This window comes from Megascapheus bottae, chromosome 20 (genome assembly GCF_031878675.1).
Source record: "Megascapheus bottae isolate mThoBot1 chromosome 20, mThoBot2.hap1, whole genome shotgun sequence".
In the NCBI taxonomy this organism is placed as follows: Eukaryota; Metazoa; Chordata; class Mammalia; order Rodentia; family Geomyidae; genus Megascapheus; species Megascapheus bottae.
The window spans coordinates 15,856,940-15,884,563 of record NC_143528.1 but is presented as its reverse complement, the minus strand read 5'-3'; the positions used below and the strand labels follow the sequence as shown (position 1 = coordinate 15,884,563).

The 27,624-nt window shown below is 36.0% G+C and overlaps 1 protein-coding gene, 1 non-coding gene and 1 pseudogene across 5 annotated transcripts in view; 1 reads left to right on the top strand and 2 right to left on the bottom strand.

The window, feature by feature from the left end:
• Nucleotides 1-1,868: 1,868 nt before the first annotated feature.
• Micu3 (mitochondrial calcium uptake 3) overlaps nt 1,869-27,624 on the bottom strand; it is an 85,167-nt gene continuing 59,411 nt past the window's right edge. The window contains exons 8-13 of one of the 4 annotated variants that reach the window (XM_090353994.1): nt 21,566-21,666; nt 20,921-21,092; nt 12,094-12,202; nt 8,363-8,520; nt 6,425-6,493; nt 1,870-4,244 (exon numbers count right to left, since the gene is read on the bottom strand). In XM_090353994.1, the coding sequence (XP_090210120.1) occupies nt 6,425-6,493; nt 8,363-8,520; nt 12,094-12,202; nt 20,921-21,092; nt 21,566-21,666 (609 nt within the window). In that variant the 3' untranslated portion in view covers nt 1,870-4,244. Of the gene's footprint in view, nt 4,245-6,424; nt 6,494-8,362; nt 8,521-12,093; nt 12,203-20,920; nt 21,093-21,565; nt 21,667-27,624 lie in introns of all 4 variants that reach the window. The other 3 variants (XM_090353992.1, XM_090353993.1, XM_090353995.1) reach the window with 3 other exon arrangements.
• On the bottom strand, nt 21,967-23,612 carry LOC150049207 (elongation factor 1-alpha 1 pseudogene; annotated as a pseudogene).
• On the top strand, nt 25,986-26,095 carry LOC150049206 (U6 spliceosomal RNA). The gene has a single exon (XR_016539059.1). It is a non-coding gene; the product is annotated as a U6 spliceosomal RNA (small nuclear RNA).

Sequence of the window (27,624 nt, the reverse complement as noted above, 5' to 3'; positions counted from 1 at the left end):
CCTACTCCTAGAGTCTCACTCAGGTTCTTTAGCGCCAGGCTGGCTTTGAAACTTGATCTTCAGATCACAGCCTCCTGAGTAGCTAGGATTACAGGAGTGAACCACCATGCCCAGTGGTTTACTCCTATTTTTAAGATGTACTACAAAAAGTGATATAGAGGAGTAATTATAAATATTATATTGACACAATATAGGGGGTGACACTGTAGGATAAATCACTGTTTCATGAGGTGCTAAGAAAGTTGAAATGATAAGTCAGGTGCTGGTGGCTAGTTAGATGCTATGGCTTCATGCTAGTCAGGTGACTGAAATCTGGAGGATTGCACTTTCAAGCCACATGGGGCAGAAGTCTGCGATACTGTTCTACAAAATAACCAGCAAGAAGCAAGACTAGAGACATGGCTTAAGTAATAAAGATCAAGTGAGCAAGTTATAACTCCTGAGACTTAAACCTCAGTGCTACAAAAAATCAGTATTTATTTATTTATCTATTTATTTATCTATCTATATATCTATTCATTTATTTATTTCTTTATTTCTGCCAGTCCTGGGGCTTGAACTCAGGGCCTGGACTTCCTCAAGGCTAGTGCTCTGCCCCTGGAGCCACAGCACCATTTCCAGCTTTTCTATATATGTGGTACCGAGGAATCGAATCTGGGTCTTTGTGCATGCCAGGCAAGTACTCTACCACTAGACTATTTTTTTTTAACAGTAAGTGCTGTGAAACAAAACTGATAATTGATAAAGTCACATGTAAACTTTCTGATGTAACAACCATAGATACATGTTATAGGATTCCTGAGGTACATCAAGAGGCCATAAGATTCTGCTTTCTTAGGTGCAAAGGTGTTTTTTTTTTTTTTTTTTTTTTTTCATTTTGCCAATCCTGGGCTTGAGGTCAGGATCTGAGCACTGTCCTTGGGATTTCAAGATGTCAAGGCTAGAGCTCTACACTTGAGCCTCAGTGCCACTTCCAGTTTTTCTTCTGTGTATGTGGTACTGAGGAATAGATCTGGGTCTTCGTGCATGCTAGGCAAGCACTCTACCACTAGGCCAAACTCCTGGCCCCTTTTTCATTTTTTTTTAAATCTTAAAAAAGTTTTACTGTTGGGATAATGCTCTACCACTTGAGCCTCAGCACCACTTCTGGCTTTTTTTTTCTATGTGTGTGGTACCAAGTAATCAAACCCAGGTCTTCGTGCATATGAGGCAAGCACTCTACCACTAGGCCACACTCCCAGCCCATCCCTTCTAATGTTTTTGTCCCCCTTTTTCTTCCCCACCTCTTCCCAATCATCTTGTTTTTTCCCTTCCCTCCCCTATTTCAAATAAACTATTAAATGTATATACAATATACTGTGTAACAAAGTCAGATACAATAATCACATGAGATTAACCATAAGAGGAAAAAAAGAGAAGAGAAATAATATGGTACATTAAGAACAACAATCACACAAGATAAACTCTTACTTCCATATCCTAGAGTTCATTTTGTTTAGTCTCATCCCATATGACCTGCGATCTGCTAGGAGAGTCCTAGATGTGTACTAATTATTACAAATGAGGGAAACCATGGAGCTTATGTTCCTTTGGGTCTGGCTTATTACTTCGAATGCAAAGGTGTTTCTGAGGCCAATTTACCTGGTATGCAACTGCCATAGAAGAGCGTATAAGATCAATGGAAATCTACGCATATTCCCAAAGTTTAAAGCTGATATTTTCAGGAAGCCATTAGTCCATAGCTATATGGAAAAGCAAACTAGGGATGAGAGCGGTAGTCTTATGTCTATAATCCCAGCTACTGGTAGAGACAATAGACCTGTAGGTTGAAGACCATCCCAGGCAAAAGCTAATGAGACCCTAACTAAAAATCAAAACTAAAAACCAAAACCCCCCAAACAAACAGAAGGGTTGAAGGTATGGCTTCACTGGCAGAATACTTGCCCAGCATGCTGAGAGAGAGAGAGAGAGAGAGAGAGAGAGAGAGAGAGAGAGAGAGAGAGAGAGAGAGAGAGAGAATGGAAACAAAGTACAATGTTTCTTGACTCAAGGGAAAGTATATTTATTTTAAGATAAGATTTTAAGACATGTAGCTTTACAGTTATAATAAGAACAATTGTGATTTAGGTTAAATGAATTTATTATGCAATGATTCTGAGAAATACCATACTTATCACACAGTATTTTTGTAAAGGTATAATACTAAAATTTTATGGATAGCTTAATTTTTGCATGTACAGTTTGTAGAAGGCAAACTGAAAATAACATACAGGTATTTAGTATATTATTTGCAAAACATTTAAGCATATGTAAATTGATGTAAAAAACAATTCATTAAGGTATTTTTTTAACCACTGGCTTTATAGATGAAAAAGTTGAAGAGTGATATTATGAGTGGAATGAATGTAATTTACTATTCTCTTTCCATTTTAATTAATCAGAATATGGTATTCATTCCCCTTTTTCTATTACCTTGCAGACTTATAAACACATTCACCTATTCATTCTAATAAACAATAAGAACAATGGTTCTAAGAAATAATGACATAGACTGAGAGAATGACAGAATTCTAAAGGATTTTAGAATGTCTAATTCAATTTTTAATCTATAGGATTTCTGTGTGTGAGAATATAATTTGCCATCAGAGGCCAAAATGTATTTTTTCAATTACTTTCCAAACTAAGCATTGACAACATTCAGTATAAAGAACAAAGACCTGAGATATGATAAATGAGTAAACAGGCACCTGTATTTAGATAATCAATTGATTCAACATTCAAAACAGGTGAAGTTAAATTATACTATGTGGGATTCTTAAACTCATGAGTCTCTGCTTTTATATTGATACAATAAATAATATCAGATAATAGATTATAAGTATGACAAACACAAATCAGTGATAATAATTTTTTGGAAATACATTACATTTATAAATATACTGGTGAAGACCAATTTCACATTTAATAACTTATAATAACAAAGTGCTTACTATTTTCATATGCAAAAGCAAGAGTGGAGTGCATATAACTTACATTAAATATGTCTTAAAAAGGAATATATATGAACTTACATTCCACATGCAAAATATAAGTATATTAATTTAAATTCATTGCATTGTTTTAAAATAATTTTAATTGAACAGATTTATATTAATTTATGAAGAACTTGCATATTATTTTTCATGTGACTCTGTGGGTTTTTATCAATACAAAGTTTTTATTTTCACTTATATATTATTTTGAAATAATGGATTATATTTAAGTTACCCTTTTTACTAGGTGTTTGTGTTACTTTTGTACATGGTCCTTCTGCAAGAAACAAAATACTACCGTCTACCGAAATATACATCAGACTTCTGAATCATTTTAGTCTTTATAACACATTTTGATGCTATGAATACATATTAAAAATATGCGATAAGCTAGAGTTTCAAGACATTACTTAGTGCTATTAATACATATCACTACATTCAAGAACAATATTGTGTTTAAAATAATAATGATGAGTCTTGTTGCAACTGTCTTGGCTTCTAACTGTCCAGATAAGATTTTACTTTACCTACATTTTACATCTCTTTCTACATTGAAAAGTACCAGAAATCCTGTGACTTTGGTAAACTCACAAAAACAACAAAACCAAAAAACAGAACAAAAACAAGACGACTTTACACAAGTCAAACAATATGTTACTTCGGTACTCTTAAAAGTTAAAAGTACAATGTAAACCATTATATTACTTAGTTGCTTAATCCTATTTGTTTTCCAAAATTATTTCAACTAATCAGAACTGGTAGATAATAGGCAATTATTAAAAATTCTAAGGGTCCAGAGACAAATATGAAGCAGTATGTATTTTCTGAATATAAGTTCACAGTCCAGAGAAAAAGAAAATGTGTTAGGTGGCCTATAGTCTATGAGTCATAATTTATACTTGAAATAAATAAATAAAAATATTTAAATACACTGGAAGTACCTGTATACTTCTTAAGGGAATGAAAAAGTACAGAAAGTTCAGGAAACAGGGTAGAGGCTCAACTTGATTGTATTTAACATTTGTAGTAAGAAGACATGTTTTATCTTCATTAAGAATCCAGTTCAATAAAAATATACAAATTTCAAAACACTTCACTCTTTCCTTCATTTTCTACATGCTCTGACTTCAGACTTGCTTCTGCTCTCAGAAATTTTTGCTTCTTACATTTGTCACATAGATAGAAATCCTTTAAACTTTGTTTTAGGAGTGTCTAATAAAAAACAATATAAAAGTAATACTTAAGATACAACTCAGACATAATGATATTAGTCAAAATTCTTATGAAAATAATGTGAAACAGTAAGGCACCCATAAAAGCATTCCACATAAAATACATGCAAATAGTAACAAAATATTTCCTTTAAAAGTTCAGTGCTCTCTTTAGAAATGTTTTAGAAACATCTTAGAAGGCCCTAGAAAAAGATTATAATCTCTAGCTGTGATTCCAGGCACAGTTATACAGAATCAATAGCGTGATACTATTATACTTTGGTTGAGATCACACTACTAAGATGGATGAATAAATGGGATGGTTCTACTTTCTAAATGTATTACTCTTTAAGATTTCACAGGGAAGTATAAAATTCTTTAAAATAGAAATTAGGAAGACCTAATTTCTCTTGTTAGTTCGATCACAGTGTCATAGATAAATAAGCCTCTTTATCTCTAAACATCTGAGACCAGTCATTTTCTGAAGTGGCTTTTATAAAACACTAGATTTCCTAACTACACTACAAAAGACCCAACACTATAGTTTCATTTAGAAAGGCAAAGCAAATAGTCAAATAATAAAATCCTGTGGAGAAGGAACTTTATTATAGTTCTCAAACTTGACTGAGCATCTTTTTTGTTTGCATAGAAAAATATGCATTGATATATAAAAGATGTAAGATGCTTCAAAAGCCTGAGGAAATAGCAAAAACTATACATGTGAAATGTAATTGCTCATTGCTTTTGATTCATTTTAAACTATGGAACCTACATGTGGAAACTAATCAGAACACATAATTGGCCAAAATCAGATAGCTAATTTGACTTAAAAAAAAAAAAAAGATTAGGACTGGGAGTTTGGCCTAGTGGTAGAGTGTTTGTCTAGCATGTACAAAGACTTGGGTTCGATTTTTTGGCACCACATACATAGAAAGAAGCCAGGAGTGGTGCTGTGGCTCAAGTGGTAGAAAGTTCAAGGACAGTGCCTAGGCCCTGAGTTCATACCCCAGGACTGGCAAAAAAAGTTAGCAAGTTTGAGATATTTCTTTGGGTGAGTGAGTACAAATGGAATAGATACCCTGAATCTTCTTCAGTCATCGTAATTTATTCTGACAGTAAGCATTAAATAAGAGGCAGTTTTGCCGCACGAAACAATGGTCTGTCACTTACTAGCATGTAATCTTGAGAAAGTTATGTATTTTTTTTTGTGGGTCATGGGGTTTGAACTGGGCTGGGCACTGTCCCTGAACTCTTCAGCTCGACTACCATCCCACCCTTGAACGAAGCCCCATTTCCCATTTTCTAGAGGTTAATTGGAGATAAGAGTCTCAGGTCCTTTTGTGCTCAGGTTGGCTTTGAACCTTGATAAATCAGCCTCCTGAATAGCTAGGATTATAGGCGTGAGCCACTGCACCCCTGGCTGAGAAAGTTATGTTTGCCAACCCTTGATCTCTCTGTTGTCAGATGGGATGTAAATGAAGTAACAAAAGTACTTGACATTTAGTGTTAAGCACCTTAATTCTTCAAAATCTTGGAAGAAATTCAGAATTAGTAGCAAAAACTCCTTACGTGCTAATGATGCTAGATTATAAAAGTACAGTTTATAGAATTCATTACATTGCATCTGCAATAGAACAAATTCAAAGTTTAACTTGAAAGGTTTTTTTTTGGGGGGGGGGTCAGGGTTGTGGGGCTTGAACTCAGGGCCTGGATACTGACCTTGAGCTCTTCAGCTCAAGGTTAGTGCACTACCATGTTAAGCCACAGTCCTACTTCTGGTTTTCTGGTGGTTAATTCGAGATATGAGTCTCACAGACTTTCATGCCCCGGCTGGCTCTGAACCGTGATCCTCAGATCTTATCCTCCTGAGTAGCTAGGATTACAGGCATGAGCCATAGCACCGGGCAACATAAAAGTTTTTGAATCAGGACATTCTAATACCTAAAATTAAATCACAGATTAGAATCGAATAACTTTTGGCTTATGTGTGTGTGTGTGTGTGTGTGTGTGTGTGTGTGTGTGTGTGTGTGTGTGTGTGTTGGGAATTCAATGCAAGGTTCTACCACTAAACTATACCCCTAACCCCTTTTCAGCTATTTGTGAAATGTAATCACAGAAAAATAAATTATTTTGTATAGGACATTGTTATTGGACAAGTGAGGCAGACAGAAGTTAACATACTTATCTGCTATGAAGTTCTTTTTTCAGGCATGATTTGAAAGTAGTATACTTTTGGACTGTCTTATAACCCTGCAAGAGAGAGGATAAAAATGTTCATATATATAGAAAGAAAATAAACAACATGATGTTGCATATATGTGGAATCTAAAGCAGTCAAACTTAAGAGCAGTAGATTGGGGGGAGGGAAATAGAGACAAAAACATGAGAAGGGGTATCAATGTGTGAGAAGTAATGCACCTACTACCAGACAAATGTAACTGTAACCCCTCTATTGTCTACCCTGACAACAAAAAAATGCTGAAAAAAAATAGTAGATTGGCTATTAGACTGGAAGAAGCTGACCAAAAGCTACCAAGTACCAGTAAAGAAAATCAGTTCAATAGAAAAGTGGCCATGGGTAACGGCCACGTACATTTCAAAATTGTTAATAAAATAGATTTAAAGGGTTCTCACTATAAAACTGAGAAATGGACATTAGTTAGCTTGATATAAGTATTCACAATGTATACATCTATCAAAATATCAAATTATACTCCATAAATATATAGTTAATATCTGCTAGCTAAAAATATGTAGGCAAAATTATAGTTAATATTCTAGCTAAAAAGAAAAAAAGTTTAAAGTGTGAAAATGTAAATAGTTATATGATCAAAGACATGTAATAAGCACATAAATAAGAAAATATAACACCTATGGGAAAAATATGTCATGAGTTTAGAATATAGTTTTACTTAATTTAATCATGCTATAGTTTATATCCAATTTAATCATGATTTTCAATGTTTCTTTTCAGAGGTCTGTGGTACCACATGAAATGTTAACAACTAACTAGAAAGTGACAGTCAAGTACATAGCATTTTATTAAGATAGCTTGGGGGCCAAGAGTGTGGCCTAGTGGTAGAGTGCTTACACAGCATGCATGAAGACCTGGGTTTGATTCCTTGGTACCACACACATAGAAAAAACTGAAAGTAGTGCTGGGGCTCAAGTGGTAGAGCTCTAGCCTTGAGAAAGTGCAAGGTCAGTGTCCAGCCCCTGAGTTCAAGCCCCAAGACTGGCAAAAAATAGATAGTTTGGGTTAAAGTCATCATAATCTTTATTGTTTATCTTAATATTGTTTGTTACATAGATTTTTGTCTTGCATCATTCCTAGGAATATATCTGCAATGCAGGTTAGACTGAACTAGTAATTTTACTAATTTTAGTAAGATTTCCTTTTTCTTTTCCTATTCATGGCACAAACAGAAATGCAATAGATACATGTCATACAGTATTTCAAGCTTTAAAACACACTTTAAAAGTCACTAAATTTCTAGTAGGTATTTTTTAGTATGGTAAGAAAAATATTAATTTCAATACAAGCAACAGTGAATTAGTAACTTATAAGAGCCTCATATGGACTAATGGAAATGTGTCTCGTTCAAGTCTGAAAAGCCAATGTGCAGACAGGATTTTTCAAAAGTATTTGACAATACTTTTTTCCTCAAACTGGGACAAAGATATTAATCAAGCTAACTGAATATGAAAACAAATTACTGAAAGTCAAATTGATTTTTTTGTCAGTCCTAGGGCTTGAGCTCAGGGTGGGGGCACTGTCCCTGAGTTTCTTTTTTGCTCAAGGCTAGTGCTCTACCATTAGAGCCACAGCACCACTTCTGGCCTTTTTTGTGTATGTGGTGTTGAGAAACTGAACCCAGGGCTTCATGCATGCTAGGCAAGCACTCAACCACTAGGCCACACTCCTGGCCCCAAACTGATTTTATAGTTTTTAAAACATATTATATTCTATCATTTCAATTGGTTTCAAAAGTAAATGGGACCCATGATTTTTTCCAAATAAATCATTAGATGATTATATTACGCAGTTTGTTTTTGAGATTTATTTTCCCCTTAGATTTAAAAAAAGAATATCAAAAGACAGGAAATTTGTAGATTTACCCGGAATCCTCTATGGAGTCTGTCTTTCATAATTCCAATAAATTCTTTATAACTTAATTGATCATCTTTGTCAACATCAAAAATCTTGAAGATAGTATTCACTAAATGTGGTGAAAATTTGAGTCCAGTAGCTACGTAGACAGCACGTTTAAATTCATCTAGACAAACGTTGCATAAAAAGGAAAAAGTATACCATTAACATCATTTTAGTGTATGTTAATTACTAGAATGGTTGCATAAGAAGTTGTTCTCTAATATGGGTTATGAAATTAAACGACATGACTTTATTACTCATGTTTTTAATAAAAGTACATTTTGTAGTCTTAATCATGAAAACAATAAGCAGTTGTATTTTAGGTTAATACTATATTCAGAATCAATGAATGTTTAAAGGGCATCCACTATCAGTAACAGATATTTTAGAGGTTATTAAGATAAGTTTCAACAAACAGTTCAGATGGGAGACAAGACACTTGTCCAAATAACCACTACATGTAGCCACAGGAAACTATCAACCAAGTACCAGAACAATGTAGAGATGAGTGTTCTTCCTTGTGCAGTGGGGTAGGAGAGGGAAGAATGAAAGGCAATGGAAGAACAATCCTTAGTCTGGTTTGGGTAGAGCACAGAAGACATAAAGGATCTGGAGAAGCTCTACAGACTTTAATAAGCATCTGGGAAACTTAAGCTTTTATAATAGATGTATTAAAGAAAAGATTAACATATATTAGAAAGCTTCAGCTGATAAATGAAAGGGCCTCCAGGACATTGAACAAAAGCCATATAATGAGTGATTGTTGTCCTTAATGTTCTATGTTATCTCTCATCTCTTTTGCTGTCCTTTGGTTATCTCATATTGTTATAGTATTTTACCTTGCTATCTGATATATTGTATATATGTGTATTTGGTTATGTGAAATAGGATAGGGAAGGGGGGAAAACAAGATATGAGGGGTGGGGGTGGAGGGAGGGAAATGGGGACCAAGACATGAGAAAGGGTATCAATGTTTGTGAAGTAATGCACCTTCTATCTGGTGAATACAATGTAACCCTTCTATTAATTACAATAAAAAATATATGGAAAGAAAAAGCAAAAAGAAAGCTTCAGCTGAGAGTTGTCTGTAAAACATCAGGAAGGAAAACAGATAATGTGACAGGCTAGGGTACAGGTGGCTACTTTTACCCTCCTGCACAGAGAAAACTCAAATAAACTTCAGTGGTAGTAACATTTGTAAAAGTTAGACTTTTTTTCTTCCATTTCCCAAATCACAAAGAGCAATGACCTAAACTAAGCAAACCTATATAGATTTTTTCTTGGATCAGTTGTAAGGCTTGGATTCAGTGCTTGGGGCTGTCTGTGAGCCTTTTTGTACTCAAGGCTTGTTGCTCTACCATTTGAGCCACAGTTTTTGAGTGGTTTATAAGAGATAAGGGTCTCATGGGAGGGCTGGGAGCATGGCTTAGTAGTAGAGCGCTTGCCTAGCATGCACAAAGACAGGGGTTCGATTCCTTGGTACCACATAAATAGAAAAAAAAAGCCAGAAGTGGTGCTGTGGCTCAAGTGGTGGAAGGCTAGCCTTGAGAAAGCCCAAGGACAGTGCTCAGGTGCTGAGCCAACACCAGGACTGGCAAAAAAAAGTCTCATGGGGACTTTACAGACCATAATCCTCAAATTTCAGCCTCCAGAGTAGAGGATTCTAGGCATGAATCACCGGGCACCCTGCTGATAGTGATTATTTGTAAAGGCTTATAATACTACTAGTAAGGGGCTCATTAATGAAGGTATGGCTTCCAAAAGTTTTGGTTTGAAAGACACTAAAATGGGTTGGAAGATATGTCTGAACACAATACACAGAAAAGACAAAATGTAAATCATTTCAGGTTTCTCTTACTTGGTAGAGAAATACATACAGCTATAAAATAGATTCAGTATTTATGATTTTTTGTTTATTTGTTGCTGGGATTTGAATCTAGATCCTTATTGACACATATTGTTGGTCTTCCTGTGATTTTTTTAATTATTGCCTTTAAAAATTATTATCCTTATGTAATTGTACAAAGGAATTTCCATTTAACAAGACAGCTTGAGTATAATATATCTTAATTAATGGCCTGAAATATTGTAACAAAAATCTAAGACTGTCTTCTAAGATTTGATCCAGAGTATTAAATTATGTCAGAAACAAATTCATGGCAAAAAATGAACTTTTTAGTTTTACAAAGGATAAGGCTATGAGGATAGAGAATTTGACTGTTCACGACAGAATCCTAGGAAAATTCTAGCTTGTTAACCAGACTACAGGGAAAGAGTGAGCTGATTTTGTGGCCATAGAATTGTATGTATTTCTACGTAAATTGTATTTCTATATTGGCTAATGCAATTTGATATTCAGTCTCAAGACAGTGTGATGGTTGAATCTGTTTTTCAGTTTGACTGGATGAAGAAGCTCATAGGAGATTAGAGTGTGTCTGTGAGAACGCTTCCCAGGCCTATATGCTTCCAGGCCTATATGATGTGATCTCTTCCGCCTTCTCAACCATGATGATCTGAAACCTCTGAAGGTGTGAGCCAAAATCAACCTACCTCCTTACGGTTGTTTATGTCAGTCAAAGTTCATGGCAAAGAGGTGTCTCTGCTGACGAATCTCCAGTTCCTCCCCACCCCCACGCACCCCTGCATAAATCTCCAGTTTTTGAGCAAGCAGGGGAGAATCAGTAAAATGAATAGCATTCTGTAAGTAAATGAAGTTTAGCTAGGTGGCTACATATCTCTCAATGTTACTGAGTCCATGAGGTTTCTTCTTCCTTGAACTTTTAAACTTTGTTAACCAACACCACTAGCTTTTCTCTATTAAGACACGGAGTAAATATATTCAGCGAAATATTTGAGTCTTTCCTTCAATTTTTTTAAAGGTTTCTTTAAAGTGTCAGAACTGATTTCATACTGAAAGCATGAATTCACAACATATTTAACTAACCTGTTTGGAAAAATATTTAGAAAAAAAATTTTTTTTTCCAGTCCTGGGGCTTGCCCTCAGGGCTTGGCACTGTCTATGAGTTTCTATATGCTCAAGCAGGCTCACAAGCACTTGGGTCTCTGGCTTTTTCTGTATATGTGGAAACAAGGAATCAAATCCAGGGCTTCATGCATACTAGGTAAGCTATTACTAGACTATAATCCTATCTCCCCCCTTATTGGGGGTGGTTTATGGGGCTTGAACTTTTGGACTTGGGGCTGCCCCTCAGCTCTTCAGCTCAAGGCTAGCACCCTACCTTGAGCCACAACCTCATTTACTGTTTTCTAGTTGTTAATTGGAGATAAGATTCTCAGGACTTTGTAGTGCCTCTGGACCTTGATCCTCAGATCTCAGCCTCCTGAGTACCTAGGATTACAGGTGTAAGCCACTGTGCCCAGCCATCACCCCCTTTCTTTTGTTTTCAATTAGGCAAGTGTAATATCACTTGAGACACATCACAGCCCCTGTTTGTTTGTGAATGTGGTCTCAAGTTTTGCCTGAGATCTTCCTATTTAGACCTCCAAATAGCTGGGATTACAGATGCATACCACCAACCAACCCTGGTTGTTGGTGGAGATGTGGTGTTGAAAAATATTTTCCTTGGCTGGCCTTGAACTACAATCTTCCTAATCTCTGACACCCAAGTAGCTGAGATTACAGATGTGTTACAACATGCCTGGCTCTGCTTTTAACTTTTGAAGAATGATTACTTACCTTGTCCTATAGAGCGACTTGCGAAGTTATACATATTGAGAGCTATTGCAAAGTCTTCTAAGTTATTCAAAAACTGGAAAAATGACCTGAACTCATCAAATGTGATGCCCTATTTTTGGAAAATAAAAGTAAATATAATCAGTACATCTGCATTTATTAAAACAAGCACTATAAACTAAACAGAAAAGTGATTAAACATTTGCAGCATATTTTGTAACTATTTTAAGACACATTTTAGAAATGTTTTCTCCAAAAGGAATAGATGATTCACTCAGATTCACTGACTAGTGTTGCTGTCAGTATAATAAGTGAGTCTTTTCCCTAAATACTGTTAAGTTAGGATGAGTTCCAAATAAAATACTATAATAAAAATGTTAAGGTCCAACTTGTTTGTTAAACATGTCATTTGAAATCTGATGTAAAAACAATGTTAATAAATTCTTTAATAAAAAAGTAAGTTAACCAAAAAAATGTTACAGTCCAATATTTTTAACACTGCAAAAATAATTACTAATAAATAAAATCCATAAACAAGGTTGCCTTTCAAATGTACTCCTTAATATGATTTGGCATTAGATCACACCTTGGTATTGACAGAGCACAACCAAAATGTTGACTAAGCATAAACAGAGTTTATTTTAACTTGCTCCCATCATAATGCTGCCAAGACAGTAGGAGGAAGAATGCTGACTGTGCAGATGCAGCACCAAGGCCCAACACCAGAGCCAGAGGAGCTGCCTCTGGAATATCATGTGCAAAAAGTACAACTGCTATCTCTAATATGCCTTCAATTAGAGAGGAAAATTACTGGAAATAAATGCAGGCTATCTTTGAGAATACATATTTGAACTTGAGAAACTACATGTAATATGTATATTTTCAACAAAATTAACACAATTAAGAAGGTACACAGAGAAGAGCAGAGAGCCAATACCTTAAGCTTGACAAATTCTAACTGTTAATGCACTGGTAATAGAGAGAAACACAGTAACAAAGTAGAGCTGGGAAGCTGAGGAAAGAACTAGTGCTCTACCAGTAAGCCACAAGAACTACTTCCAGTTTCTTCTATGTATGTGGTACTGAAGAACCAAACCCAGGTCTTCATGCATGCAAGGCAAGCACTATACCACTAGGCCATGTTCCAGCCTGGTTGATTGCTTTTTTAACGTGAGTACCAATACTATTTATTGAGGAAAGAATAGTCTCTTCAACAAATGGTTCTGGAAAACTATCCATATTCAAAAAAAAAAAAAACCAAACCAACAATAGGGAGTAAATCTTTACAAATTGTACAAAAACTTAACTCAAACTTAATCAAGACCTAAAATTGTACTAAAAGTACAAAACTCTTAAAAAAGAGCAGAGACAAAATTCTATGATCTATGAATTGGCAATGGCTTCTTAACACATGAAACAAAAAATAAAACACAAGAAATAAAACTGAATTAAATCAAAATTATAAACATCAAAAGTGGTGAGGAAGTAAAAAGATAACCTGCTATAGGGCTGGGAGTGCTATAGCACTGGTAGAGTGCTTCCCTAGCATGCACAAAGACCCTGGTTCAATTCCTTGGTACCACATACATGGAAAAAAGCCAGAAGTGGTGCTGAGGCTCAAGTGGTAGACCTCTAGCCTTGAGAAAGTCCAAGGACAGGGCTCAGGCACTGAGCTCAAGCCCAGAACTGGCAAAAAAAAGATAACCTATCACAGAGTGAAGAAACAGTTTGTAAATCTTATGTCTTAAGAATAACCAAATGGATCAAGCAAATATGGTATACATACACAATGAAATTCTTTTTTTTTTTTTGCCAGTCCTGGGCTTGAGCTCAGGGTCTGAGCACTGTCCTTGGACTTTCTCAAGGCTAGAGCTCTACCACTTGAGCCTCAGCACCACTTCTGGCTTTTTTCTATGTATGTGGTACCAAGGAAGCGAACCCGGGTCTTCATGCATGCTAGGCAAGCACTTTAACCACTAGCCAAACTCCTGGCCCTGAAATTTTTTTTTTTTAAATTTATTGTCAGGGTGATATAAAGAGGGATACAGTTACATTCATAAGGTAGTAAGTACATTACTTCTTGAACATTGTTACACCTTCCCGTGTTTTTCTCCCACTTTCCCTTCTCCCATCCCCTCCCAAGTTGTAATTTCCAACACATTGTCTTATGGATATTGCTGTTACATTGGTTGACCCTTTGTCCTTTGTGTCATCATCTTCTTGTTGTTACTGATTTTTGTACCTGGTATATTGTATATATGTTTATTTGCTTACTTGAAAAAGGGAAGGTAAGGGAAAAAGAAGATGAGTGGGAGGGGGTGAGGGGAAGGTGGGAGAAAAACATGGGAAGGGGTAACAATGTTCAAGAAGTAATGCATCCACTACCTGATGAAAGTAACTGTAACCCCAATAATAAAATAAAATAAAGTAGAAAAAAAGGCTGAACATAATTAGTCACAATGAAGATGCAAATCAAAATTAGTGATATATCACTTCACAATCACTAGAATAACTAGATATAAAAGGCAAATAATAATAAATGTTAACAAAGATATGGGGAAATTTTAAACTTCAACTATAGCCAATGGAGATATAGAATTGGTATAAGTACCTTGGCAGTTCTTCAAAATGTTAAACATAGGGTTGGTATGTGACCTGAACATTTATTCTAAAATGTATGTAAATTCTCTTGCAAACAGTGCCTATCCATACAGGTTCCTAGTGCCTAAATCAGAAGCAACTCAGATACTGAACAACCAAGAAACAGCAAAATCTAGCATATCTACACACTAGAGTCTTATTCGACAACAAAAAGAATCAAAGTGATGATACTACTATAGGAAGTTATGCTAAATAAAAGAAGTCAAACACAAAGGACCATATATTATATGGTTCCACCTGTATGAAATAACTCTATTAAACCAATCCATAAAGACAGAAGCCCTGGGACATCATCAAGTGTGGTAACCATATGCTTTATGGGACAGAAAGAGGGTAAAGAGAAAAGAAGATGAGCCAAAGAAGTATCTCAAAAAAGAATGGGTGATCAATCGTCCAGAAAAAAGGTCATACTAAATCCTCTAGCACAACGACATTCATTGGAGCACTATTTACCATAGCAAAGATATGGAACCAAACCAGATGTCCCTCAGTTGATGAGTGGATCAACAAGATGTGGTATTTATACACAATGGAATTCTATGCTGCTGTCAGAAAGAATGACATTGCCCCATTTGTAAGGAAATGGAAAGACTTAGAAAAAATCATATTAAGTGAAACAAACCAGACTCAAAGGAGCATAGGCTCAATGGTTTCCCTCATTTGTCATAATCAGCAGAAACCTTGGGCTCTCATAGCAGAGATTTACAATAGAACAAAATCTAGATACATAAGGCCATATGGTATGATGCTAAATGTAAGGACCTCCAGGATATAGAAGCAAAAGCCGTATAATAAGTGATTGTTGTCCTTAATGTACTGTGTTAACTCACATCTCTTTTGCTGTCCCTTGGTTATCTCATATTGTTATAATATTTCACCTTGTTATCTGACATATTTTATATATGCTTAATTGGGTATTTGAAATATGATAGGGAAGGGGGAAATCAAGATGAGCGGGGGAAGGGGGGAGGGAAATGGGTACCATCACATGAGAAAGGGTATCAATATTTGTGAAGTAATGTACCTTCTATCTGGTGAATACAATATAACCTTTCTATTAGTTACAATAAAATATATATGAAAAAAAGAATGGGTGAAAACTTCTCAGATTTGATGGATGACATGAGTCTACATATCTAAGATGTAGAATAAACTCTAAGGACAAACTTAAGAGACTCATTCCAATATACATTGTCATACTACTAGAAAACAGAGAAATAATCATTTAAGCAGCTACAGGAAGATGATTCTTCAGTGCGCCCAACTTCTGATTTCTGTCCAAATCTTGGAAGAAAGAAGAAGAATGGTATATTTAAAATACAGGGGGGTGCGGAGGGAGAGACCAGCCAAGAATCTGATGTGCAAGCAAAAACCCTTTCAAACCAGAAGAATTTAAGACATATTTAGATAAACAAAAGCTGAAGATTTTTATTACTAGTAGACATAAAATGCTAAAGAAAGTATTTCAGGATGAAAAGAAAGAAAACCAGACAGTAATGTATAGCCATGTGGAGATATAGAGTAGAATAACAAAAAGCCTAAAAATAAAATATGGCAAGTAACTTATCACTTTGAATTCTACTTCTAGGTACACATGAAAAAATTAAAGTAGCATTCAAACAAGTACACATATATCCTTAGCAACCCTAGTCAAAGAAACAAATGCCTGTGGATAGATGAATGAACAAATTGTGATATATAAATACAATGCAAAATCACTTTTCAATTGATAGGAAATGTAAAGACTATATGGAATATCTTGCATAGATAAATTCATAGAGATACAAACTACAAGGTTTGCAGGATAAAAGGAAATGGAAATAGGGACAAATTTAATACTTGCAGGGTTTATTTTTGGTGCAGATAAAATGTTTAGGAACTAGACTAGGAAGAATGAAGTTTCCATTAACTGATGCAATGTGAAACAAGTTTTACAACTATTAAGATATTCATGAGATCCCCATGTTGAGTAGACCATATATTATAAAAGCTAAATTCAGTGGAAGAGGCTTAATCTGGAGACATAGTCTGGAAGTCCAAATACCAGTTTTAATTTTACCCCTAAGTGCTAGATTATATATGCAACTGTTTGTGTAATACCTTTACTTGAATAGCCTATAGGAATATCAAGCATTATTTCAACTTGTGGTTCAGGCCAACACCTAGTTTTCTTCAATCCATCTTTCTCTTTCATATGGCAATATGATCTACAAATAAGTTTCATCAGCCCTATGTTATAAATGATTCAATATAGGATCCATGTTCCCTATTTTTGTCCTAGTCTAGGCAATGCTCATCTTTTATCTGAATTCTTCAAATAGGATTTTGCTGTTCCTTTAAGTTGGGCATACTAAAGTATTTTGCTACATAGTAGTCAAGATGACTTTTCTTTTTTCTTTTTCTTTTCTTCTTTTTTTTTGGGGGGGGGGTTGGTGTGGGGCTTGAACTCTGGGCCTGGGTGCTGTTCTTAAATTCTTCAGCTCAAGACTAGTGCTCCACCACTTTGAGCCACAGTGCTACTTCTGGTTTTCTGTTTTCTGGTGGTAACTGGAGATAACAGTTTCATGGACTTTCCTGCCTGGGCTGTCTTTAAACCATGATCCTCAGATTTCAGCTTCCTGAGTAGCTATGATTACAGGCATGAGCCACCAGCTCCTGACCCAAGATGACTATTTTTTGGGATGTGTGTGTGTGTGTGTGAATGCATACTCATGACTGTTCTAGTTAGTCCTGGGGCTTAAACTCAGGACCTGGTCGCTGTCTCTTCCCCCCTTTTTTTTGCCAGTCCTGGAGCTTGAACTCAGTGTCTGGGGACTATCCTGGGCTTTCTCAAGGCTGGAGCTGTACCACTTGAGCCGCAACACCCCTTCAGCTTTTACTGTGTGTATGGCTCTAAGGAACTGAACTTGGGTCTTTGTGCACTCTTCTACTAGACAAACTCCTGGCCCTCAAGATGATTTTTTTTTTGTGGGTCATGGGGCTTGATCTTTGCCTGGGCACTGTCCCTGAGCTCGTCAGCTCAAGGCTACCACTCTATCAAGATGATTTTTTAAGACATAAATTGGAACATCAATCAAATTACATGAGGTACATGAAGCAGATCACATCTTAGCGTCATAGTAAATAGTCAATGCATGAATGACCTAAGGTCCTAAGGTCCATTGTCCTAATGTCATGCTTAAGGTTAGCAAGCTTTCTGTATAAAGGTAGAGAGTAAATACATTCATTTGTGCTGTCCAGATGGTCTATGCTGCAACTTTTTCAACCTTATGATGCAAAATAGTAAAAAACAATACTCTTACTATTGAAATTAAATCTATTTTTTTTCTTTTTGGTCTATAATGTCTGTTTGTTTTTCTTTTTCTCTCATCAACATAACTATCACTTAGTCCCTCCTTGTTCAGAAAATTCCTTGTGGCTATTTCTTAAATAAACGCAGGCCCTTGGTATGTGCTGTCACCTGTGCCTAACTCATCCATACCTGTGCAAAGCTCAATCCCCAAAGACTCTCCTCAAAAGTTTTCAGAAGCATTCTCCCTAGTAGTCCATCTGCTTGACCAGTCATCATGATTCTTGGTCTTCAAAGTATTTTACATTATCTGAAAGCATACTATTTATTTATATTCTGTACTTACTTAATTTGACTCTCTATTAAAGTGTTATTTCTATTATAGAAGGATTCTATTTATCTTTCTACTTTGTTTTTAGCAGCTAGAATAAGGCATAATACATAACAAACACTTGAAATATCTGCTTGAAAAAATGAAGGAAAATTATTTTTAAAAAAAAGTAAAGTGTCAACTTGGCATTTACCCAATCGTCCAGAAACAAGGACATACTAAATCCACTAGCACAATGAAGTTCATTGCAGCACTATTTACCATATCAAAGATATGGAACCAACCTAGATGCCCCTCAGTTGATGAGTGGATCAACAAGATGTGGTATTTATACACAATGGAATTCTATGCTGCCCCATTTGTAAGGAAATGGAAAGACCTAGAAAAAAAATCATTTTACGCGAAGTAAGCCAGACTCAAAAAACATAGGCTCCAATGGTTTCCCTCATTTGTCATAATCAGCAGACACCTTGGGCTCTGCTAGCAGAGATTTACAATAGAACAAAACCTAGATACATAAGGCCATATAATATGGCACTAAATGAAAGGACTGCCAGGATATAGAAACAAAAGCCTTATAAGGAGTGATTGTTGTCCTTATGGTACTATGTTATCTCTCATCTCTTTTGCTGTCCCTTGGTTATCTCATATTGTTACAGTATTTCACATTGTTATCTGATATATTGTATATATGCATATTTGATTATTTGAAATAGGATAGGGAAGGGGGAAAACTAGATGAGGGGCAGAGATGGGGAGAGGGAAATGGGGACTAAGACATGAGAAAGGGTATCGATGTTTGTGAGGTAATGCACCTTTTATCTAGTGAATATAATGTAACCCCTCTATTAATTACAATAAAAATATATGGAAAAAAGTAAAGTGTCAATGAAATGGCAGAATTTTCCTCTTATACTGGAGAGAAAAGGGATGAGAGGTTGAAGAAATGGAAATAAATAAATAATGTGTGTTCAAATTATTGCTAGCTTAATCCTTTGGACAGGGCTAAGTATTTAGAAGCTCTGGCTTCCTTCTGGAGAAAAGAAATTAAAATTTGCAAGATTGTTATAAGAACTGATGAAGTAATTTAGAAAAAAATTGAGTCACTACGTAGATACAAAATTTTCCATTTCTATTCCAATGACTTAGTGCTTAAAACTTCTATCAATTAAACATTTTCATAAGCTGCCTTTAACTTTAAAAGTTTTTTTGACACAATTTTAGATATAAAAATCAACTGCAGGGATCAGGAATGTGGCATAGTGGTAGAGTGTTTGCATAGCACAAATGAAGCCCTGGGTTCAATTCCTTGGTACCACATACACAGAAAAGCCAGAAGTGGAGCTCAAGTGGTAAAGCCCCAGCCTCGAGAAAGCCTAAGGATAGTGACCAGGCCTTGAGTTCAAGCCCCAGGACTGGTAAAAAAAAAAAAAAAAAGGCAATCAACTGCAGTTGGCTATAGAGGTGCATACTTCTAATTCTAGTTCTTGGATAGCTAAGCAGGATTGAAATGTTGAGACCAGCCTGTTTTACCTACTCCTCTCAAAAACAAGCAAACAATTCAATTGTAAAAACACTAAAAGAATTTGATTAACATCATTATTCCTACAACTCAACATTCTTAGTTACATTTTGATGTTTTCTTTTAATAGAAAAAATAAAGAAAACCACATGAATGGCCCTATTAGCTACAGAGTGTAACACAGTTTCCAATACCTTATTTATTTATTTTCTAGAAAATTACCTGTGAGTTGGAATGGGAAAACAGATAAAAGTCCTCAGATTAAGAGATAACGTAAACTAATAGCCAAATGCTTCAATCCCTTTTCTTCTCATTTCTTAGGGGGAACCTTGAGAACTGTTAACATTGTCACAGTGTATCCATTCTACACAAAGTTAAACTATTTGCAAGTTTTCCTTGGGTAGATTAACTTGATCCTTCTGTAAACAAACAGAAGGTAGTATATCCGAAGAAAACATCCCATGCTTGAAGGGGTCCTTGTAACACCAGTTCTATTTGGTTGCAATGATGCATTCAAATACCACTAGATAATGCAACTGCTCAGAAGTGCTGACAACACATTTGCTACCAAACAAACAGACAGCCAGTTCTTAGCCATTCATATCATCCAAACTCTGAAAAGCTTCATTTCAACTGCTGATAAAATCACTCACTCAACAATGGTGCTCTTTAAATGACCTTTCATTAGGGTATTAAAGAAATGAACAGAGTGTGACAGAAATAATGCCAATACAAACTGTTTTATATGAAGTGATGTTTGTGATCTAATCAAAGCATATAGCTTAGCAGAGTTCTCTTGAAAAATCATATTCTTAATTTGAATTAAACAACTCCTAGTAGCTGTGAGGATTTTCTGCATTTACCCAGAATTTAAAATTAAGTTAAAAAAATTTAGACAACACTTAGGAAGCCAAGAGAAATTATTTTTTAATTTACAGAGAAGCAAGAGAACTAATAAAAGGGCCTACCATTTTGTGGACTTATCCCAAATAGCAAAGTATATAACAAAATAAGAGGAATTAGATACCTTTTCTTCAGGTATACTGTAACGCACGTTTTCCAAAAACACTGATGTATTTTCCACGTTTGTATATCGTAAAAGAATATGAGCAAAATCTTCTTCACTGATAGTATTCATCCCATTAGAATAGGAAAGGAATTCTATCTCTAGAACTTCTGTTTGGAGATTATCCATGAATCTATGACCAAAGTTCAAGAATAAGCATGATAAACAATACAAAATTTACTATTCTAAAGAAGGTTATATAAAAAATAATTATATGATGATACACAATTTAATTATCTTTCTCTTTGTAAATGGGGGAAATAAAACCAAGCATAAGTGATGAGAACTTTTACCACCAATAACTGAGAGCTTGAGGTCCCTCATCAGTTTAGTGGGGATGATAAAGTACCTTCCAGTGTAGGTAGAGGTGACATACTGCTTATTAGCATTACTATTGATACTAGAGCACTGGCAACATAATTTCTTCTTAATATATAGGGGATTTTGCCATTCAGTAACTTATCATAATTATCAGTACAGCCACTGGTTCACAAATACTACAGATACTAAGATAAAAGTAACAAGGTGGTGTCACTGTCCTAGACAACTTGCAAAGCTCCTCTGACTTCAGCAATTCGAACAATTTCCCGTTAAAAATAAGCTCACCTATAAAAATCTTCAAAGTTGAGTTCAGCTTTTCCTTTCTTTCCAAAAAAATGTACAAGAAGTGTAGTATCTGCTACTAAACTTGTGATGTCATCAGCACGCTTAAGAAAAAAATCAATTTAAAAGACACTCAATATCCTTTAAAAATTTTTATCAACACATAGATATCAAGAATGCAAAGGTATTAACATTGGAATTATAATCATTAAGATGAATCTCAAATTTTCATAACAGAAATTTGGACAAAATTGATCTTTATCTAAAAAAAGGTTAAAGACATGATTATAGTTTGAGAAGTTTTTGACCTCACCTTATGCACAGAGCATCTATACTTTATATAAAAGTTTAAATTCTTTAGAAAATATTTGAATATTCTGTTAAGTTTAAATATTTCTCTCAATCTGAAAAAGAGGCAAATTATTTTTCCCTATCCCTCATTAACCTTTGTTTTAATGGGTCTCAAAATTCTGTGACAGACTTTTGGTTATGTTGATTCCATTAAAAAGTACTGATTTTTAAAAACCAGTAACTCAAAACTGCCACACAAAAAATGGTCCACAAAACATTTTCCTTTCCTTCTGAAGGTTTTACGATGCATTGTTCTCATTAACTAGTCTTTTACTATTAAACTTAGATGGCCAATTGAGATAAACAGTTCTGAGACGTTCCTCCACCCCTGGTGAGAACTGAAGTGTCAGGTGTGTGAGGTGATACTCATTTAGCCTTCTGAGCTTTCTGGGCAGTCTTGGTGACTTTGGCAGCTCCAGCAGCCTTCTGGTCCACAGCTTTGATGACACCCAAAGCAACGGTCTGCCTCATTTCACCAACAGCAAAACAACCTAGAGGAGGATAGTCATAGAAACTCTCCACACACATGGGCTTGCCTGGAACTGTATCAACGATGGCAGCATCACCAGACTTCAGGAATTGAGCACTGTCTTCCAGCTCCTTGCCAGAATGGTGGTCAATCTTCTCTTTCAGCTCAGCAAACTTGCAAGTGACATGAGCAGTGTGCAAAACCAGCAGAGGGCACAGCCAGCACTGACTTGGCGTGGACAGTTCAAGATGGTCATCTGGGTGGTGAAGCCAGCTGCTCCTAAGGGCAGATCATTCATGCTGTCACCAGCAACATTGCCATGGCTGACATCTGTAACTGACATGTTCTTGATGTTGAATGAAAGAGCTTCACTCAAAGCCACTTAACAGACTTCACTTTAGTTGTGACACTGACAGGAGCAAAGGTGACCACCATGACAGGCTTGAGAACACCGGCCTCCACTCGGCTACAGGGACGGTGAAATACCTCCAAGGTTGTAGACATCCTGAAGGGGCAGGAGCAAAGGCTGGTCAGTGGATGAGTTGGTGATAGGACACAATCCAAAGCCTCGAGCAAGGTGGTTCCACTGGCACTGCCATCTTTACTGGTGACCTTCCATTCCTTGAACCAAGGCATACTGACACTTGGCTCCAGTATGTTGTCACCATTCCAACCAGAAACTGGCATGAATGCTACTGTGTCAGGGTTGTAGCCACTTTTCTTAATGTAGGTGCTTACTCCTCTAACTATTTCCTCCTCTCCTCACTTCAGGGTGGCTCAGTGGAAGCTATTGTATTAACACCAACAACGAACTGTTTCACACCCAGCCACAAGGGCATGCTCACCGGTCTGCCCATTCTTGGAGATAACAGCTTCGAATCCACCCATACCAGCAGAAACAATCAGCACAGCTAAATCAGCCTGGATGTGCCTGTGATCATGTCCTTGATGAAGTTTCTATGTCCTGGGGCGTCCAGGATGGTCAGGCAATACTTGCTGGTCTCAGAGTTCCACAGGGAGATGTCAATGGTGATACCACGCTCAACCTTCAGTTTATTAAAGACCCAAGCATACTTGAAGGAGCCCTTTCCCATCTCAGCAGCCTCCTCCTTGAACTTCTCAATGGTTGTTTTGTCGATGCCACCTCATTTGTAGACCAGATGTCCAGTGGTGTTGGACTTGCCAGAATCGACGTGCCCAATAACAACAATGGGCCTTTTCCTTTCCCATTTTGGCTTCAAATTAGTAGTGGATTTCATGACACCTGTGTTCTGACAGCAAACCCATTGCGATAAAAGCAGCAAATTCTTAAGTTTATGAAGCTGATAAAACAACTTCCTCTAACCACACACTTTCTAATTGTTAAATAATTGTGATATTTCAGGTAGATTACAGTGTTATTATTATTTTTTTTTTTGTTGGTCGTGGGGCTTGAAATGTAGGCCTGGGTGCTGTCCCTGAACTCTTCAACTCAAGGGTACTGCTCTATCCCTTGAGCCACAGCACCACTTCCTGTTTTCTAATGGTTAATTGGAGATAGGAGTTTCACAGATTTTAGAATCGTTATCCTCATATCCTGAATTGCTAGGATTACAGGCATACAGTGTTATTTTGAAAGAGAAACTAAAGTAAAAACAATGAAGTTCAAACATCAGTACCACCAAAATTATCAGGGTGAGAGTTAATCCCAGAAGATTTAATTTTCTATTCAAATCAATAAGCTGTTTCAACAACTCTATTCTTAAATTTTTAATGGCTGAGGAAAACTTTAATCCTTTATATGTCTTCTTGTTTCTGCTTTTCCTCCTTCCTTCCCTCCCTCCCTTTCTCTCTCCCTCCATCCCTTCCATCCTCTTCACTTAGCCATGAATTCATGCCTACTTTATTAACTCAGGTACAAAATTCATGAATTTCAAATGATTGTAACTCTTGTATATCTCACACTAGGAGATGTGAGAAAAATAAGAGGTTACACCATACTATCATTCTCTATATTTGAAAAATAGCTGAAGATATCCATGAGATGCAGAGAGATAAAATATAGTATTTCAAAGAAAATGTAAGGCACAGAGGGAAGGTACCTTCTCTACAAAAAATGAATCTTCTGGGATTCCTGATAAAAGCCTGATACTTGTTTTTTCTCCTCACGCATCTTTGCAGTTTTTCATGAAGATAGCTATTTTTTTTTTGCCAGTCCTGGGCTTGAGCTCAGGGCCTGAGCACTGTCCTTGGACTTTCTCAAGGCTAGAGCTCTACCACTTGAGCCTCAGCACCACTTCCGACTTTTTTCTATATATGTGGTACCGAGGAATCGAACCCGGGTCTTCATGCATGCTTGGCAAGCACTTTAACCACTAGGCCAAACTCCCGGCCCCGAAGATAGCTATTTTATTCTGCAATATGGACTAGATCTTATTTCCTTTTTACCTGGACCAAATATTATTCTTCTCTTCTGTTGATCAGTATTATATAGTGTAGATTATATCTTCTGGTCTTGCTTCTAACTTGCGCCTTTTGTCTAGTAAAATGTTTCCTACTATATTATTTTTTTATTGTTGAGTGTACAGAAGTGTTACAGTTACATTCATCAGGCGGTGGATACATTACTTCTTGAACATTGTTACCTCTTCCCATTTTTTCTCTCACGCCGCCCCCCCACGCTCATCTTGTTTTTCCCTTACCTTCCCTTTTTCAAATAAACAAATATATGTATATACAATACACCAGGTACCAAAGTCAGAGACAGTAACAACATGAGATAAACGATAAAGGGAAAAGAAGAGAACAGTTGGAAAAAATCATATTAAGTGAAGTCAGCCCCAAAGAAACGTAAGTTCCATGGTTTCTCTCATTTGTAACAATTAGTATACATTTAAGATTCCCCGAACAGAGAACCATACTAGCTCAAAAGCTATGTCTATATCAGAAGCAAAATGAACTCCAGGATATGGAGGCAAGAGGTTTATTTTTGTGATTGTTGTTCTTAATGTACTATGTGAAGCTATTTCTCTACTACTTTAATTACTTGTATCTCTCTTAAAAATTCTAGCATGGAGGGAATTCACATTTCAACTTATCTAATTGCTTTGATCTAATTGCTGAAAGAAAAAATATAGGCAGGTAGCAGTGTAATAAACTATTTTAAAAATTAAATTTTTCTACTTGAATGCAGCTCATCATGACTATTAAGGACTAGGAGTGTCAGCAGCCTTCAATGCCACATGTGAGATGAGACAGAACAATTTGAATGAATACTGAAAGGCAGTATTTCATCAGTACTTTAAGTTTATGAGCCCCAACTCTCTAATAGGAGAGAGTACGATGTAAAATCAGAAGTCTTGGGTTCACTGACTTTTGGCTTTGTAATCTGTAAATTGAGACTAATTCTATTGATAACAATTTGGTGGGTAGTTAAGATATGAATGCAAATAAAGCATACAAATGTTACTACTGGCAGTCACAAGTTGCAAACACCATTTGGGGAAAAGGAGTCAGATACTCTTATGATTTAATATATTGTGATCAGTTTATTAGCTTTGGAACAGCTTAAATTGAAAAGGGGTGGAAATACCTCAGAAAAATCTTGTCTTAAACTAAGTTTCTGGGCTCACTTCAGAAGCACACATACTAAAACTGGAACAATAGGGAGATGATTAGCATGGCCCCTGTGCAAGGATGATGACATGCAAATCCATGAAGCATTCCATATTTTTGAGAATTATGTAAAATGCTGTTTATCAAATTGAACTCCAAGAATGGAAACAAGAGTTTTTTTTGTTATTTTGTTTTTTGTTTCCCTTTTTCTCCTTTGTCACCGTATTTAGACTTATCTGATGGTCTGTTGGGGGAGGGTAAGGAAGAACACAGAAATAGCAGACAAAGAGTGAACAGATGCAGTAGTGATATTCACTAGACACTATTGGAAATGAACTATATTGTTTGAGGAGGGGGGTTAGGAGGAAAAAACTGGGAGAAATCAAGGGAGGAGGTAACATTGTTCAGAAAGAAAGGTACTCATTACCTGATTTATTTAACAGTAACTCCTTTGCACATCATTTTTACAATAACAATACAAATATATCTTTTAAAAAATAGGAGCTCCAGTCTATTTGCATGAAAAACAAGGGTTTGCCTAGAAGATAGAAAAATGGGGCAGGAGAAAAGAGGACAACATGATCTAGTAGGAAAGAGCTGAGGAAGATGTTTTTGGAAAATTGCTGCTTGCTTCACAAATAACCAATAGCATGAACAAACTAAATGGTAAACTTAAGATCCAGATAGCTGGCAGGGAAGATTGACATTATCTGTGTGACCTTGGGGAAGCTAAGGCCTCTGAGAATAACTTTGGGAATAATAGAATGCCTCCTAAAATGTGGTCTTAATGATAACATGTAGATTTTTAGCACTCTGGCTACCATAGTCAATAAATATTACCTGTTACTATTTATTTTTTCCAAATTAGTTAAAGGATTAGACATGACAAAAATTATGGCAATGTTGAAATCTCATAGAAAATATTTTTAGATGATATGCTTAACTTCTTTTATTACTGAAAATAAGTCCTGCATACATCTCAAAAAAAGTCTTAAAATGAGAAGTTCCCAGATCACCATGTCAGTAAATTCAGATGATACAATTTAGTAATGTCTTCCTTCAGTGTTGTGATGTCACTATGTCTCAAGACATAGTACACTATAACTGAAATGCCTTTGTTATATACAGGTTTTTAATAAGGACCTCAGCAGGCCAGCTCTTCACATGCTCACTGAGCAGAGCAGATCTTTACTTACAAGTCTCAGCGTTAAATCTTATTAGATTCAGGTTGCACCTATCCAGATAATCCAGAGCCACAGAAGCAGAAGTAACAGTTTGACATTGGAGAAAAAAAATTAGAAAATGGAAATGGGGACCTCTTCTTACTCAGAGAAACTCAGTACTGCTTAGAGTCACTGAAAGGGATACCAATGTCCTAGGTACCCTAACCATGTTATGTAACTTACATCACAGGAAAGTGGAGACAAAAATAGAGACTTTATCCCTTTGATTTTATGCTCATTGTTAAAATAAATTCAGGTGTTTTCATAACAAAGCAAGAAAAGCCACAAAAGAACCCATGGGTCATTTACATAAAAGTCTATTATCTAATTCTGTTTTGATTAAGAACTACTTAAGCTGGGGGAGGGAGCTTAGTGGTGGGATGGTAGCTTGGTGTTAATGTATGTGTTTAACATGCATCAGACCC